At 35.8% G+C, this 12385-nt stretch overlaps 1 protein-coding gene across 2 annotated transcripts; it reads left to right on the forward strand.

Annotated features, from left to right (window-relative positions):
* The first annotated feature begins 693 nt into the window (after positions 1-693).
* Positions 694-11662, forward strand: LOC107098664 (fibroblast growth factor 17-like). Of its 2 annotated transcripts, none has more exons than XM_015396442.1 (5): positions 694-1013; positions 1160-1196; positions 1374-1551; positions 6223-6329; positions 11056-11662. In XM_015396442.1, the coding sequence occupies exons 1-5, from the start codon at positions 982-984 to the stop codon at positions 11341-11343; spliced, it is 642 nt and encodes a 213-aa protein (XP_015251928.1). In that variant the 5' UTR covers positions 694-981; the 3' UTR covers positions 11344-11662. The 2 variants fall into 2 exon arrangements, with proteins under 2 accessions (XP_015251928.1, XP_015251929.1); XM_015396443.1 differs by having other exon boundaries at positions 1407-1551.
* Positions 11663-12385: the final 723 nt, after the last annotated feature.

Genomic DNA, 12385 nt, shown 5'->3' on the forward strand with positions numbered 1-12385 from the left:
CAAACAAACAAAAAAACATGCATCATGACACACAGAAACAACAATTTCACGATTCATAGAAATACTCCTTAAGGAATCCAGGTAGCATTAAATATTTGGGCATTTGCAGGAGCCAAGTACAGACAGTATCTGTCCTTTAAAGTTGGCATAATTTCCCTGAATCATAAGAGATTTCAGTTTGAAATCCTCTGGCTTCATATTCCAGGTAGCAGGAGAACGAACATCATTTTTACCCAATCCAGTTCTGGCCTTTGGGACCTGGATCAAGATAATGTCCAGCCAGCAAAAACTATAAAGGTAGAGTTAAATCTGCCTCACCTGGAAAAACAGGTCAGCTTTTCTCCTGTGGGAAATCACTCCATTTCAGAGATAAAGGAGTGACCCTCTCCTTAGTTCATTTCATTGCTTTAAAGACAAAAATATAATTTCTGTATAATGATTTTTTTTTTATTAATTAAAAATATTTGCAAGACAACATGAAAAAAATGTTTGATTTGCACCCAGCTGCCACGTTTTTCTTTCTTCTTCATTGTAAATGTAATTCAGTAGTTAATAGTTTTAAATAAATCAGCAGGTGGGAGGTTAAGCCTAATGGTTAAGGGAGGGACTTCGCCATTGTACCATTCCACCCGTGGGCAGCCCGGATTCCACTCAGGACAGATCTTTTCAGAGGCTGGATTCTGTCCAAACAGATGAACATCCCTCCCCAGATGCAGACCTCCTATCATGGATCTCATTGTTACAGATGCCTTTGATAGATCTATCAAAGATCTAGTGGCTGTTCGATTCTCGGAGTAATTTCTTTTCGGAATCTGATTTTTTTTTTAATTATTATTCATTATTTAGGGACACTTTGTTGGATGGATGGACATCAAAAGTACAAATACGACTTTATGGAAGCTTATGGATTTATTCACTTCATCCTTTTGGCATCTAGGCCTAAGGAATCTCTAGATTGATTGGAGGAAAAATTAAACAAGAATGTATGGAATGAACCAACGTTGTTTTTACATGTAAGTTGACTGAGTCTTTAAATGTGTGACTGTGTAAATTCCTGGATAGGTGTCGAAAAGTCTTCAGAAAAACAAACAAACAACGAAAGTCCGGAATTTGTCGCTCTAACTAATTTATTATTGTTTTGTTAATTTGTTTTTTGCAGATCTTTTAATATTTTTGTTCTTTGGTGCCACGCTCAGGTGAGAAAGCTTAAAATGTTTGAAAAATATATTGTTAGAATTGTAACAGAAAGACATGACGAGTTTGATATTTTGGCTAATTTAGAAAACCAAGGGCAATAAGATTAACAGCGCATTGCATCCCAGATTAGAGACAGACGCAATTATGGATTTTATTTTTCCCTTTGCATAAAAAAGGGGGAGAATCACTCGTCTCCTAATTTTAACCAGTATGTGAGGACGCAGGGCGCATTGACGGACCAACTCAGCCGCAGGCAGGTCCGGGTTTACCAGCTCTACAGCCGCACCAGCGGGAAACACGTCCAGATCCAAGGGAAGAGAGTCAGCGCGACGGCAGAGGATGGAAACCTGTACGGTAAGAACCGAACCCAAAAAGGCTGATGTCCTCATATTTCAAAAACCTCCTCAAGTCTCCCGAGGTAATGATCCTAAAGTTGAAATGTGCATTTTCACCAGGGAGTTATAAATATTTCCCTTTCGTGTAAAGATCTAAGTGTTTATTATTTAATTGTAAAATGCCAGAATAGATCATGTGAATTGTTTTGGTTTGTCCAAAATGAATTTGATTTTTCAGATTCAAGCCAGACATCCTGGGGAAATCAAATTATGACATTTGAATCAAGATTTGCTCTCCAGAAAGTAAATAAAGTAGCAAAAAACACAATTGATAGCCATATTTATATTATAAATATAATAAAAAAAAAAACCGGTAGTCTAGTGATAAAAAGATAAAAGCAATTAATGGACTGTTAAGGCTGTTCGTTTAATCAAGTTGCTTCCACAGGTATTTTGTTTTGAAGCTAAAAGGAACCACTGATTCGTTCAGGACTCACCTGTTAGTTTAGTAACAATAATACCTCATTCAATTGTGCCATTGGCAGCAGCATTCTGGCTTTATAGCTTGTTTGAATTCGGTGTGGTAGCTGACACTAAACTTTATTACTGTTAAGAAGTTTCCTCTGAGGACTAAGGTGATAAGCTCAGGTTTTTTTGTGGGACAAAGCCTCTGCTGGGGACTACTGTCCTCTGACAAAACCTGTAGTTTCTGCATGTCCCTCCCTCTGAAAGCTGTTTTTAGGATTTTATGTTAATTTGGCCCCTGTCCTGTATCCATGAGGCCATGTCTGGCGAATTAGCAGCTGATTAGGAAAAGTCCTTTGTCTCTGTAGTCCCAATACACAGAGTTGTTGTAATGCCCAATAGCCATAATTAACAGCAGGATAAAGTCAATTGCAAATGTATATTCTGCTTCCAGAACAGTAATGGTCAGAGATAAGAGTTGTTTAATCAAGGGACCTGACATTTGAATGTCTGTCTGCTCAGTTTCTTTGACAAAGATCATCAGAAGCCACTCGTGACAGGAACAGATATAAAACTACATTCTCCTATAATACAACAAGTTATCTAACACTATGTAGTTAGATGATACTACCATACTAACATTGCTTTTCCTTAATTAAGTGGACATGCCAGAAATCTGAAGCTTCAAAGGCCAGTTTTGAAAAGAATAGATTAAAAGTAGGCTATGGTTTATTGTCCCACAGTGGGAAAAATCTGGTGTTTCTATGAAAAAGCAAGAAGCCAATGAAAGCATATGGACAAGACTATAAATATGAAGAAATATAAGACATATAAAAAAAGCAAAAACACAAAAAACTTTTAAGCACGACAACATTTAACAGTTGTTTGAAGAGATGCCCTCCTTCGACCGAATGTATCACAGTAATCAAATTTAAGTTAATAAAAAAAACAAAAACAAAGTCTTAAGAAAATGTGGAAATACCTGAAATGGTGTATTAAACACTGACAGAGCACATAAAAGCTATGCACCAAACATGGTCGTGAACACGGGTTTTGCCTGTCAGGAGTACTAAATATTAGTCTGAAGCAGTTGGGTGCAGGGATCTCTGATAATGGTCCTTAATGCATTTTGGGTTTAGTATTCTTTCAGTGAGAAGTGTTCCAGCTCTCCAACAGCTTCATGCATGGGGTGTGAGACATCACCCCACAGTGATGTTACTGTGTTCAGGGGGGCATCTCAGAACAGAGCTGGTATCCCTAATCAGCTTATCCAACCGCCCAGTGTACACAAACAAGGAACGTAACACTGGTTTCAAATACTTAAAGGACAGACCTTTGGTAAAAATACAGTATTTAAGCTTTAGAGGAGATAAGGGAACAATATGCCTGTTTGTGTACAGTTATTTTTCATATAAAGAAGAGTAAAAAGAAAGGCAGGTTGCGCAAATTTGCATATTTTGTTTAACAGCAGTGTAGCTGACTAACCAGAAACTAAAATAAATAGATTTTTTCAAATAGCCCCATAGCACAAACCTGAATAGATTGTGTCCAGGATGTCGGTAGAGATTCTTGATACTGGACTTTCTAAACCTGTACTATCCAACTCCACTATTAATTACTGACAACCTAAATTGCAATTAGAGCACATAGCATTGAGCCTTTTATTATTCTTTGTGTAAGAAAAACATATTTTTTAGTTTTTAATATCCAAGTTATGTCCTGTCCCTCATTTTTCTCAGTTGTATAGAAAAACACAAGTATGAATACTTTGAATGGGTTATTACAACTGAGACTTTGTACATTAATAGCAGTGCCGCATATATACAACTGTATGTCTAAAACAGAGGATATCATAAGAGGGTCTATGATATCATATAATAGAGGCAGTGTAAACTAAATGCATTCCATTTAAAATCAAGCATATACCGAGAGACTGCATCAAAATTGTCTGACTCTGAGTTAGATTATGCAAAAAAAATAAATAAATTATATCGGCTCACTGATGTTTTTAATATATAACAAAGAACTATAAGTAAACAAAATGTAAAGTTATTTTATTATTTTAAATTTGAAGCGTTTTGGGTTAAAAATAGACCATTTCCACATGAAATTATTGAGTAGAATCAAGTTTAATTCCTTTTTTAATTTTTTACTTTATCTATAAAGTGCCAATTCAGAAGACATGTCATATAAAGGCTCTTTACAGAGACAATTCAGTCAGCTGATACATTTAAATTGGTTCAAAGTTTTTATTTATTACACTTAATAAAAAAAAATAATGAAAAATAAATAAAGATTAATGAATAATAACAGCAACAACAGCATCATTTAAATAATTATATTGAGGTTGACAATTTGTTTTATTCCTTTAAATTCTTTATGCTAGTTTTGATTATTAGAGTCGTATCTAAATACACAAGAATTATAGATGCATTACTCAAATGAACAATCTCTCTTTAATTTAACATCTGATAGACAGCAAAGAAACAAATTATATTTTATTCGGTAAGGTGTTAATGTAAGCGGTTGATGAACTAAAAGGAGGTGCATCAAAATATTAAGAAAAATATTGTACATTCTATATAAATTAACACTTAACAAGATGACCACTTATGGGAGTTCATAAAAGATTCAATATCATTTGTCAGATGTTTAGTAAAAAAAAAAAAAAAAGAATTATAACAATGAGCCCCCCAGAGCAGGTTTTACAAATTTTGTGCAGGATGAGCTGTTTTGGCTTTCCACACCCAGTCCTCTCAAAAGCCATGCTACCACAACTTGCAACCAGACTAAGGCTGGTGCTTGGTTGATGGGCTGCATCAGACCTTTTCAGAGAGCTTATTTACCCTGATGACATCATAAGGGAAATGCTTTTCAAACAGCATTTTGAGCACATCTTAGGTGGTGAAAGGCAATCAGAAAGATGAAAGGGTTTTTTTTTTCATTTGTGAATGTCACATACAGGCTTCAGGACACATATGGCAGTAACAAAATGTTTAGAATGTGAATTTTATGGGACCTTTAAATAATAAAGAATATAAAAGGAGATGCTGACATCATGGCAAATGTAAAGTCCCTGTCCTGACACAGCAGAAAACTAAGGGTGTACAGTGGAACTCAGATAGCTAGGGAAAAATGACAAGTGCTATATCATATCTAACAAGTTTATATGCACTCTAAATTTCAGATGTTTTGCCATGACAACTTCCAGTGCACTATAGCATTTCCTGGTTGTTTGGTATAAAGAGTGGTAGGAAACAGTTATGCATAAAGAATTTTCCACCAACATGAAAAGAAAACATCAGGATGTCTCTGTGAGCATTCATCTAACTTTACCAGCTGATGAAGAATATTACAAGTCCTAATTAGATGCATTCTATCCCTCATTGCCTTTGGATATTTTTCTTTTTTTTAGAGTGAAAAAGCAACTTTACCTGGTTTGGATGGAGGAGGCAGATTCTCAGAGAGAACCATCCTACCTGTAGCAATTTCCCACTTCACACCCAAACGTGACCTATTTCAACTGCAAATAACACTGTTCCTTATTCATCCCTTCATTTTTTTTCTTTTGCTGATTATTTTTCTTTCTATATGTGCTGATTTTTAACAATCAATTAAGTTGAACAGCCGTGTTTAGATGCATGAGGTATTCACAATACTGTGAGAAATCCTGCAATGGTAATGCAGTTTTAGAAAATCTGAGAATCGGCAATCTCAGATATTACCTATTGCCTTCTGCTGTTTACAAAATCCCTTTTATTAATTAGATTAGATTAGATGAGCTTTATTGATCTCACAGCGGAGAAATTCACTTGTCACATATTGGCATAGAAGTCAAAGAAGGTGCAAACAAGGAGGAAAAAGGTGCATTAAGAATTAACAATAAACAATATATATACAGTATATCCAGGTATATACAGTATATCAAGATAAATAAGGATTAAGGTGCAAGTGTACATGTATCACACACAATGAAAAACAAAATAAAACAAAGAAATAAGAAATAAAAGAAATTATACAACTCCAGAAATCTGAGTCTATTTGTGTTTGTTGCTGCATGTTATACTCTTGATCCAAAAGCATCTTTACTGTTACAGGAGCTCTTCAAAAGTCAAATAGATACCTTACTTGTTAGACTATAAATCCATGTGCCACAAAATCCCCCACAATTTCCTAATGTGTTGGTCCTGCTAAAAAGTGTTCTCTGTTTTTCTTTTTATTGCAGCTCGCCTGTTTGTTGAGACTGACACATTTGGCAGTCGTGTGAGGATACGAGGTGCAGAAAGTGGGCTTTATCTCTGCATGAACCGGAAGGGCAAACTTGTTGGAAAGGTAAAGGACAGCTTTCTGATTTATTTGTGTTGTGTTAAAAGCAAAAGCGATTATCTTGTCATAAAAAAAAATTACAAAAAGACAGATTTTGTAAAAGCTGATTTCGACTGAAACAGAAGGAAAAACAAAAAACTCAAAACAACAAACCTTAATTTAATTACTAAGTATATTAAATAACTCTTTTGTTTAACCATCTATAAGCAAACAAGATTTCTGTTTTTCATTTAAAAAAGTAGAGATGCATCAACCGTTGGTTCTAACCTTCTTTAACAATGTAAGACTTACCTCTTAAAATCTATTTGGAAATACCACTTCAAACTTTTTTGAATCTATTGTCACTATAGTGACTTATGTTATGTGTAGAACAATGCTAAACATCAGTACTTCAGATACCAGAATTTTAGGCTCTAAAATACATTTTTTATTTTTGTAATTAGGGCTGGGTATTTTCGCCAAAGTCCTGAATCGATTCGATTTTCATTCATGCAGTTCTAAATTTGATTAATTTCGCTTCGATCTGCTTTTACAATAATGAAAGCATTTCAACTATGTTTCAAAATACTCATGTATGTAGTGTTTTCCTGTCACATTAACCACAAAGTGCAAACTTGTAAATCAGACAGTTTAAACATGAGATGTTAACAAAACTGTCTCAAAAGTGCAAACTTGTTTGTGAAAAGTGAAAAAGTGAAGCCTCACTTGAGCAAGCAGATGTGACACAGCAAACATGCATGAGCTGCTGCACAAACCATATTTGCAGTGTTGTCTGTAAGAACTACAGGGTGTTTTCCGGTCAGCCCCCATTTGTTAATGTCTTCAGTCAACCTATTGGGGATATATGACTGTATCTTTCCTGCGCATTTGAATGTGAACGTCAGGTGCGTCACTATAAAATGAATCAATCTCATTCTCTAGACATCCATTTTTGCAAAAATGTAAAGGAATCGAATCAAAATGGATTAAATATTTTTTTTTTCACAGCCCTAAGTGTAATATAGCCTTTTCATTGCAAGTATTTACTTTTTACAAGTCAATTAAGCATAAGTCTGCCACTAAAATGAAGTGAGTTTTCTTTATTTGCTCATATGAGGTGGGTCAGTCTCTTCATGTTTAATAGTGGCATGCTACAAATTGATCACTCTTAAGTCATAATAGTAACAATAACATAGGTAACCAGATATTGGTTTGAGGTCTTGCCAGAGATGAAATACCTGATCACATTCACTCTTCTGTGAGTCCTGTCCCAATCTGATTCTCCTTTTCCTTAGTTTTCTTTTCTGAAAAAGTTTTTCTTGGCATTTTTTTTTTTTTTTCCCGCCGGTGTGTCATGTCATAGACGTGACAAACAAAAAAAATGCTTCATGATAACCTGTGGGTAGGACAGTGCGAGGCTTGTGGCTATTTATGCCAATGAACTTATAGCACTGGCCTAAACTTGTTTATCTAACAGGGAGAAGGAGAACAGAGCTTAAAACTGCCATCAGTTTGAAGGCACTCAAACTTGCATGAGTGCTTTTCCAACCAGAGCCAGTACAGGAAGATGACAGACCACTCAATTGTCTCATAAACACGCTCATAAACACTGACAAAATCACAGGTCTTACAAGTGGATTTATTAAGGTAAAAATGTTACTTAGAGCTGCCTTAGATCATAATGAGGAGAACAGAACAGGGGAGTGTTGCTGCTGTTAGGACAAGACGGACATTTCTAGGGGACTCTTTCTGAGCTTGAAAAGCTTTAGCTTTTTCCTTTTACAACAATTCTAATGAAGTTTCAGTTTTTGTTTGGGGTTAGCTCCCCCCAGTGTACAAAAGCTGTATTGTTTAGCCTGATGTCCCCATTTCTGTTTCCAGTGGCTGTGTGAAAGATGAACAGCAATGAGGTACTCAATTTAAGTGTGGCAAAACATTGTCATATGATGATGTTGAAAATAAGAAATATTTAACTTTGGTTTTGTACCATATTCCTGCAGCACTGGCAACTGGTTACTGCCACCTTTCTTTAAAGTTACTATTAGTACAGGTGATATTAGTACAGATGCCCTCGGGTCATGACAGAGGGGTCATTCAACTAGTTTTAAATTGACTTATGATATGAAAATATTTTATGTAGAATGAAAAGTTTCTTATAAGTAAAAAACGTAGAATGTATTACTGTGGTCATCTTACATAGAATAGAATAGAATAGAATAGAATAGAATAGAATAGAATAGAATAGAATAGAATAGAATAGAATAGAAAATCCCTTTATTGTCCTACGCTGGGGAAATTCTGGTGTTTACAGCAGCAAAAAGATTATAGAAAAAAATGTCACAAGTGTAGACCTTAGAAAAATGTATAAGAATAACATAATAAGGAAGAGTTAAAGATAAACAATAAAATATTGTACTGTAAAGGGTTTTAACATTATAAAACTATGCACCTGGAGAATAACTAACCAATATACAGCTATGGACATTTTTACAGTAATGGATATTTGAAAATAGCAGCAACATGGTGCATTTAGGGTGCAGCAGTCTGTCACTGAAGGAGCTCTCCTGTTCAGCAACATCTTCATGCATGGGGTGAGAAACATTATCTAACAAGAATGTTAATTTAGATAGGATCCGTTTGTTTCCCACCTCCTGCACTGAGTCCAGGGGGCATCCAGTCACAGAGCTGGCAGAGAGAATTGGCAGAAAGGCTTTATTTAAGTAAGATTTTAAAAAGAATCAATAATTTTAAGTGGATTAAATATAATAGGTGTCATTAAATTAAACCAGTCCGGTTTGATGTAACTGTTACATGTTACATTTCAAAGTGTAGGTATTGCCAAGTGGTGGTATTGAACATCTGTAGATATTAGAGTTTCAGTAATTCCATGTTACAGTATTGTGCCTCAGGAGATTACAGTAGCTCAACCTTATTTAACAAGTCTCACAAGTCTGAGGGTTAAGTCCTTTAATCTCACTTTAGTTTTTAACATGTTTCAGCTCTTCCCTTTACTTAAGTGGAATTATAACCAATGTGTTTATATTGTGTGATTTGAAAGGACATAAATCTGTTTATGTCATGTATAGGAGGATATGCCAGAGTTATGTTTGAATATGTTATCAGAGAGGGTGTGGACAATCATTGTTTACCTGCTGCATTTTGTTTTTCTCATTCAGAAATTAGAACCCTGATCTTAACTGATAAGTCAGAAAACTACTACCCTGCAAGCTACAGGAATTCATAAACTCCCAAAAACACATCTTGCCAGCAGATATGTTTTCCTCAATATAGCAACGTTTCGATCTAGTGAAATGCAGTGACATGTATGATATCACCACGTCACCCAGAGGCGGAAGGCCAAAGCAAAACAAACATGGCTGCGCCTGTTCTGGCTGTGATACCTTTTTTTTTTTTTTTAAACATACAAAAGGATGTGATTCCTTGCCTTTGTGGATGGGAAGAAGGTTGGGCGTTCCCCCCGACTGGATTTGGTACGAGTTTGATTTATCAGTTAACTGACCTAGATGTGAAACACATGAAGCTGCTACTGCTGCTGTGATTGACTAAAAACTCATGGGAGAAGGTACCCAAGCAGCTTTAAGAATTTAACTGAATGTCCCTCCCTTTTGCGAACAGTTTCTACAAGAGCCTTTCCAGATCGACAAGTGTAGTTCAATTTGAATTCTACACAATCTGGCTTATGTCTTGTTAAGAAAACGATTTGATGTCAGAAATAATAACATTGCTTCTCAGCATCTAATTTCACTGTAACAACATTCTCACCTCCAAGTGTCGTCTCGATCCACTTTTTTAAGTTTGAAAGGCCTCCTTTCCATCACCCACATCTGGAACAGATATCTTTCAGTTTCTAATTGTGACTCTAGCTTGGCACGTTGGAAATTTGAGCATTTCACCCATTCAAAAGAAACATGTTAGCTAAAACTGTGATTGCTTTAAATGTAAGTCTGCTAAACGTTTTAATATTTTCTGGCTTAAGTGTACATCCTTTGGACACATGAAAAATACAGATGATTCCCAATGTTTTAAATACTCAACAGTCTTAAGGAATGAAAACAATTCTGTATGATTCAACCCTTAATGTGAGAGGAAATGCATTGCATTTTGTGTATATTCCTTGCAGTATTCCGACAGTCACTAAGAAGATCGATTTGGGAAAGAAACAATGTTAAATTGAAGATGACCCACATTCTGAGTTATAGGGCTAATCTCAAACCAGCCCCTAAACAATACCCCTATGCACTAACACTCTTGAGGGCTATCCTAAAGCATTTTTTGAGTAGGGGAAGTTGACCATCCAGTACTTGAATAGCAAGTCTGCATCAGTGCAGTTCGGCTGGCATATACTTCTTCTCAATTAGCATATGCCATTTTTCAAAAATGTCACATTCCACTTTTGGCTTTCGCTGTCTCTCAATTATTGACTAAGCAGAGAAAATACAGCTTGCCAAACTTGGTATTTGTAAAGAAAAAGAAAACCATGAACCATTTTTACTTTTTACACAACCTTTCTAATTATGGTATTGCATAAGGTCCAAAGAAGGTGTACATCCTGTATCACTTCATCTAATGGTACATCTTTGTTTTATGTTTCAGATCTCTTTGTGCTTATGTAGCTGCTAGTAATTCTCTCAATTCCTGTGAGAATTGCTTGATGCATATTTTTCTGAACATGTTCTTAAGAGATCTTTTAAACATCATCATTAACAAAAATATTCTCTACTTGCTCACACAGCCCAACGGCCGCAGCAGGGACTGCATCTTCACTGAAATAGTTCTGGAGAACAATTACACAGCATTGCAGAATGCAAAGTATGAAGGCTGGTACATGGCTTTCACCAGGAAAGGGAGGCCCATCAAAGCCTACAAGACAAGGGAGAACCAAAGGGAGGTCCATTTCATCAAAAGGCTCCACACCGGCCCACCACACTTCCCCAACACAGACCAAAGCAAGTTTGAATTTATCCGATTTCCAGCTATGGGTCGAGCAAAGCGAAATTGGAAATCACGTGGCTCTGTCTAACAATGAACCAAAACCTTGGATGGGTAAAAGTTGTGGAAAATGAAAAAAAAAAAAAAATAATTATGACAAAATAAAAGCAAAAAACAAAAAACAGATGCAATTATTTTTGTATAATTTTGGAAGCAAAGTTGTGACATCAACGTCATAAATCTGAAATGATAACGCTGTAAAATGATTGTGTAAATACAGACAGAGAATAAAAAAAAAGAATTATATTTATGCATTGATCACTGTGAAAATTTGTGTAATTGTAATTTTGACAGCTTTCGAGTCAAATCAGGTTTTTTCTTTTGAAGCCAAGTTTAAGATACTAATGATGAGTCAGTGGTTAATGGAACAGAAATCAGCATAAATGTGAATTTTGGTTGTTGTTGGTCTGTTTTTTTTGTTTTTTTATAAACTTCAAAACATGGATGTAAATGCTCATGGAGTGTTTTTTTTAATTTATAAATAATTCCAGATACCTCTGGGTTAAGGCCAGATTATATTTTAAAGGTATTTCTCAGGTCTGGGTTAAACTTGGTTTAAAAGAGTGTGCTAATATTATAGGAAATAATTCTGCAGTCATTGCTGAGAAAATAAGCTATGAGTAAATCAGACCAGCTTTCAAAAACTCCAGCTAAAGTATACGAATGAGAAGAAACTCATGAAATGGTCAAAGTTACGTATTTCTATTCATATAGAAACGTTTACAAAGCAAATTCTAAGGCTTTGGGATAACATTATCAAATGGTAGAGAAATATTGAACACTAAAAAACCTCATCAATTCATTCAGGAGGTAGCACAATGGTCGGAGTACTTCGAAGACCTCCTTTATCCCACCAACAAGTCTTCCATTGAGGAAGGAGAGCCTGGGGTCTCTGGGTCTGGTTCCTCCATCTCTGGTGCTAAGATCACTGAGGTGGTCAAAAAGCCTGGCCTGCGAGCTGGCCCAGGTGGCTGAGGAGAGGGACGTCTGGGCCTCCCTACTGAAATTGCTACCCCTGCAACCGGATCCCGGATAATCGGAAGAAGATGGATGGATGGATGGATGGATGGATG

This window comes from Cyprinodon variegatus, unplaced genomic scaffold (genome assembly GCF_000732505.1).
Source record: "Cyprinodon variegatus isolate N-32 unplaced genomic scaffold, C_variegatus-1.0 Scaffold798, whole genome shotgun sequence".
Lineage (NCBI taxonomy): Eukaryota > Metazoa > Chordata > Actinopteri > Cyprinodontiformes > Cyprinodontidae > Cyprinodon > Cyprinodon variegatus.

Bases quoted from the DNA above. Each gene is read 5' to 3' on its own strand.
- LOC107098664 (XM_015396442.1), top strand. From the start codon at position 982: ATGTATGGAATGAACCAACGTTGTTTTTACAT. The intron at 1,014-1,159 runs GTAAGTTGACTG...TGTTTTTTGCAG, and splicing joins AACCAACGTTGTTTTTACAT to ATCTTTTAATATTTTTGTTC. The intron at 1,197-1,373 runs GTGAGAAAGCTT...TGCATAAAAAAG, and splicing joins TTCTTTGGTGCCACGCTCAG to GGGGAGAATCACTCGTCTCC.